This window comes from Myotis davidii, unplaced genomic scaffold (assembly GCF_000327345.1).
Source record: "Myotis davidii unplaced genomic scaffold, ASM32734v1 scaffold431, whole genome shotgun sequence".
Lineage (NCBI taxonomy): Eukaryota > Metazoa > Chordata > Mammalia > Chiroptera > Vespertilionidae > Myotis > Myotis davidii.
In genome coordinates this window covers 346,597-351,591 of record NW_006282878.1, presented here as the reverse complement: position 1 = coordinate 351,591, position 4,995 = coordinate 346,597, and the positions used below count along the sequence as shown (strand labels likewise).

The 4,995-nt window shown below is 52.8% G+C and overlaps 1 protein-coding gene across 2 annotated transcripts in view; it reads left to right on the top strand.

Annotated features, from left to right (window-relative positions):
- SMIM17 (small integral membrane protein 17) overlaps positions 1–2,817 on the top strand; it is a 23,102-nt gene extending 20,285 nt beyond the window's left edge. For both annotated transcript variants that reach the window (XM_015561796.1, XM_006753302.2), the window contains exons 4-5: positions 198–268; positions 1,817–2,817. In XM_015561796.1, the coding sequence (XP_015417282.1) occupies positions 198–268; positions 1,817–1,927 (182 nt within the window). In that variant the 3' untranslated portion in view covers positions 1,928–2,817. The remainder of the gene's footprint in view (positions 1–197; positions 269–1,816) is intronic.
- Positions 2,818–4,995: the final 2,178 nt, after the last annotated feature.

Here is a 4,995-nt window from a genome sequence, read left to right as displayed (position 1 = left end):
ATTTATTTATTTATTTATTTTCTTTCTTTTCCATTGATTTTTAGAGAGAGTGGCAGTGAGGGAGGGAGGGAGGGAGGGAGGGAGGGAGGAAAGAGAGAGAGAGAGAAACATCGATGTGAGAGAGAACAAGCAGAGCCCCCCCAGCTGGCCTGGTCTCTCGCCCATGGCTTCTTTCTCTCCCACCTCCCCTCACACAGACCTGTCTTCTCAAGAGACCAGGCTCCCCCAGGAGTGGAAAGCGGTGGAAGATGACTCGGAGGAATCCCGGGTAAGTCGGGGTTCCCGCCTCTGTCACGAATGTCCCACCTGCGACCTCAGTGAGCTGTCTCACTCCCTTCCTGCCATTTCCCTGCCCCTCAAACGTCTGTTGAGGGATGTGAGCCCCACGAGGTCGCCCACGGGAAACAGAACACATTTCTATGGCGGTCAGACATGGCGTGGAAGGTGTCCCTGGGGGTGTGTAACTCCAACCACGAATACCCTCAACTCTTCACTCATAAATTCATTATCACTTAACCACTCATTCATCTACCCCCTCATTCAGCCACCCTTACTTTCATTTGTCTACTCGTTACACACCTATTCCAGCCATCTACCTGTCCATCATCCACCCATCTATTCATCCTCCATCCATTCATCCAGCTATCCATCCATCCATTTACTTATCCATCTATCCATCCATCCATTTCATCGATTGATTTCATCCATCCATCATCTACCCATCCACCCATTCATCCATCCCATCTGTCCATCTGTTCATCATCCATCCATTTATTCATCTATCCATCCAACTACTTATTCATCTATCCATCTATCCACCTATCCATTTATTAATTTGTCTGCCTTCTGTTTGTCCATCCATCCATCCATCCATCCACCCACCTTATCTGTCTACCCACTTCTCCATCCATTGACCCTCCCATCAACTCACCCTCCCATTTACCCATTGAACATCCCCCAACCATTCAACTGTCCTCACTTGAGGATATTTTTCCATTGATTTTTAGAGAGAGTGGGAGGGAGGGAGGAGGAGACAGAGAGAGAAACATCGATTGTGAGGGAGACACATCGATTGGTTGCCCCCTACATGTGCTCCGACTGGGGCCAGAGATTGAACCTGGAGCCCAGGTACATGCCCTTGACCGGGAATCGAGCCCTCAACCCTCCAATAGGTGAGTTGGTGCTCTAACCACGAAGCAACACTGGCCAGGGCTGGGACGCGTCCAAAAAAGATGCCCGTTAGATATCCAAGTGAAGGTGACAAGTAGACAGTGAGATGCATGCGTCGGGAATTTGGGAGAGGGGCTGGGTCAAGAAATACACGCACAGGCATTTGGGGGTCAGTAGAGTCTAGATCAGTGGTTCTCATCCTTGGCTGCACATTAGAATCACCTGGGAATCTTTTTAAAATCCTGATTTCTGGGCCTCCTCCTCTGGAAATTCTGTTTCTTTGTAATGGGGTGGGGCCACAACATTAGTAACAAAGAAACAGAATTTCCGGAGGATGAGGCCCAGAAATCAGGATTTTTAAAAAGATTCCCAGGAGATTCTAATGTACAGCCAAGGTTGAAAACCACTGATCTAGAGATGGTATTTAAAATGGTGAGATTTCATCGCTTTGAAATTGTCCTCCCATGTTCCGATATTTCCTCTTCTGGGATGTAGGGATGCTACGTCCGTTGTCTTCCATCCGTCCCTGAATTCCATCAGCTCTTCGGTCCACATGCCGGTCAGTCCCTGGCCCCATTTTCCCGCAGGTAACAGCAGTGGCCCCTCCCTTTTCCACTTTTATCCTTCTCTCCCCCTTCTGTTTCAGGGCACCGTGGAGTGGCCGCGACCCCCCCAGCAAACGACCTTACTCCTGATCGTGTGCGGCCTCTTCCTGTTCCTGGTGTTAACGGGGATGCCCGCCGTGTTCTACATCTAAGCCCGTTCGGAAGGCAGCGAAGGAAGCGCCCGGGTGATCTTTTGAGAGAGAGATGGAGGGAGGGAGAGAGAGAGAGAGAGAGAGAGAGAGAAACGTCGATGTGTTGTTCCACTTACTCCTGCATTCATCGGTTGACCCTTGTGTGAGCCCTGACTGGGAACCGAACCCCCAGCCTTGGTGAATCCAGACAAAGAAAGCTCTAACCAACTGAGCTACCCAGCCAGGGAGGCCTCCCTGTGCCCACTTTTGAGCCCTTTATTCATTTACAGTTCCTTTTGACAAAACCACGTGCTGTCCTAGTAGACGTAGTCGCACCGACGTGCTTCTAGTCCCAGCCGTGGCCACGTCGTGAGGTCCCATCATTCGTGTTCTGTTCCGTAGGTCGTTGTGCTTCGAAACTCGGTGATTGGGTTTATTTATCTGGTACAACCAGTGCTGTGTCTGTGACTTCCCGCACGGTGGACAGAGAACGTGGCCTGTGGCAATGTGTTTCCCACACCTTTCTAGAACGCTTTCCCCGTGGCCAGAACGTGTCCGACACTACCGCACGTCCCACGGGCATTTCAGAGGAATACGTAGCTTCTGCCCATGGAATTGAAAACCCTGTCGGTCAGCTCAGTCCCACCAGTCGTGTGGTTCGGAGCCGGGCGCCGGGTCGTTGTGGCCTAAACCCCCAGCTGCCGGAAGCCAGGGAGGCCGCACGGAAACCCGTTGGCACAGTCCTGTCTGCCAGTGCAGTGTTCCTAGCCGTGTCTGTGTTCGTGTTCATCAGCTGTGTGCTTTGACGCCTGCGTGTAGCATTGTGACGTCCTTGCCAAGTAGATACAGAACGCGTGGCCACCCATGTGTCCGGCGTTTAGGACGAGCTCAATAAACGGTAGTGAAAACCCGACTCGGCGTCTTCGTCAAATAGAAAAAGACCGTCTTTAACCCGTTGAATCCTTGGCCTTCAGTTCTAGCTTGTCTCATGACAGCCCTGATTTTTTAAAAAAAATATTTTTTAATTGGGGAAACCAAGTTTGGGTTCCCTCCTTGCAGCAGGTAGCTTCTCTGTGCAGTGGTTCTCAACCTTCCTAATGCAGCGACCCTTTTAAAAATATATATATTTTATTGATTACTTTTATTGATTTTTTACAGAGAGGAAGAGAGAAGGATAGAGTCAGAAACATCGATGAGAGAGAAACAGGTTGAGAACCGCTGCAGGGAAGTTGGCTTTCGCTCAAAAAACAAACAAAACAAAAAAGATTTTTAATTTTTTTTTTGAGAGAGAGAGAGGAAGGGAGAGGGAGATAGAGAGTGAAACATCTATTGGCTGCGTCCTGCTTGCACCCTTTCCCCTGCCCCCTCCGGGGATCAAGACTGAACCCCCCAGATGTATGGGATGATGCCCAACCAATCTGGCCACAGGGGGCAGGAATACCGTCCTGATATTTGGGGACCGAGCCTGCAACCCGGGCATGTGCCCTGAAGGCGAATTGAACTGGGGACCTCTTCGTTCCTGGGTGGACGCTCAACCACTGAGCCACACCAGCCGGACTCATTTTATATATATATAAAATGGCATGTGCCCTTGACCAGAATCCAGTTCAGGACCCTTCAGTCCGCAGGCCAATGCTCTATCCACTGAGCCAAACCGGCCGGGGCCCAGCTGGACTCACTTTCACGGGCCTTCCCACGGCCTCCCGGAGTCAGCTGGCGGGATTTGGGGGGCGTATCGGGTCCTGTCTCCTGTTCTCCTGCTGAGTGCATTCAACAAGCCACGGCCGGCCCTTGTTAAAGGCGTTTGGTCCTGGCTGGCACATTCCTCAGGATTGTATTGGTGGCAAATACAGAAGCTCAGCCCGGCTGGTGTGGCTCAGTGGTTGAGCTTCCACCTATGAACCAGGAGGTCAGGGTTCCATACCCAGTCAGGGCACATCCGGGGTTGCAGGCTCGATCCCCAGTGGGGGGCGTGCAGGAGGCAGCCGATCCACGATTCTCTCTCATCATTGATGTTTCTCCCTCTCCCTTCCACTCTGAAATTAATTAAAAAAATAAAATGGGGGGCGGGGGGACCGGGGGTGCCTCTCTGGCTGCCAGGGGACCCTGGCTTGTCATTCTCCTCATGAATCCGCCCACTCCAAGGACAGGCCAAGGGCTGGGGGCCAGGTGCTGGGTCGCTGGGGGACGGGCCGTGCATGCCGCCACCTGCTCCCCTTGGCTTCCCTGAAACCCCTGCGTTTCAAAGCAGCGGTTCTCAACCTGTGGGTCGCGACCTCTTTGGGGGTCCAACGACCCTTTCACAGGGGTCGCCTAAGACCATCGGAAAACACATATGTAATTACATACTGTTTTGTGATGAATCACTATGCTTTCACTATGTTCAGTTTGTAACAATGAAATTGGGGGTCACCACAACATGAGGAACATGAGGATTAAAGAGTCCCGGCATTAGGAAGGTTGAGAACCGCTGTTTCAAAGGCTCCGAAACAAGGATTTGTGCAAACTCCTCCACCAGGGGGCGCAGCCTCCCACAGCAGGGGAACCGGCAGACTCCCATCACCCCCCTCCCCTCCCCTGCTGCCGGGACCAGGGTCACAGCCGGGCAATGAGCCACCAGGGGAGGCACCACCATCGGAGCAGCGATGCCCCAGGGGCAGCAGAATTCTGCGTGGGAGCCCTGCCCCGCGTCTGCGCAATAGCAGCGTGCGAGCCTCTGCGCCTGCGCACTGTGATCAGGCCTGCTCTCCTTGAGTGGCAGAGGCTGGCCCCGCCCACGCCCCCAGCTGACTCCCTCGGCCCCGCCCACTGCTGGGGGGTGGGTTTCTCCTCTTCTCTTGGGTGATGAGACTGGACCCCATGTCTGTAAACTAGGATTCCATTTCACTCATTCATCCATTCACCCGGCATTCCCAGAGCACCTACTGTGTGCTGAGGCCCAAGCTGGGCGAAGTCTGGACCAGAGGGAGGAGCCAGACTGTGCGGTCCATGACCCTGAGGGGATGTTAGGGCTGGCGTTGCGGAACGTTCATCTAGTATTCACATACTCGACCTATTAATTTATATCTCCTGAGCACCTACTGTGCGCT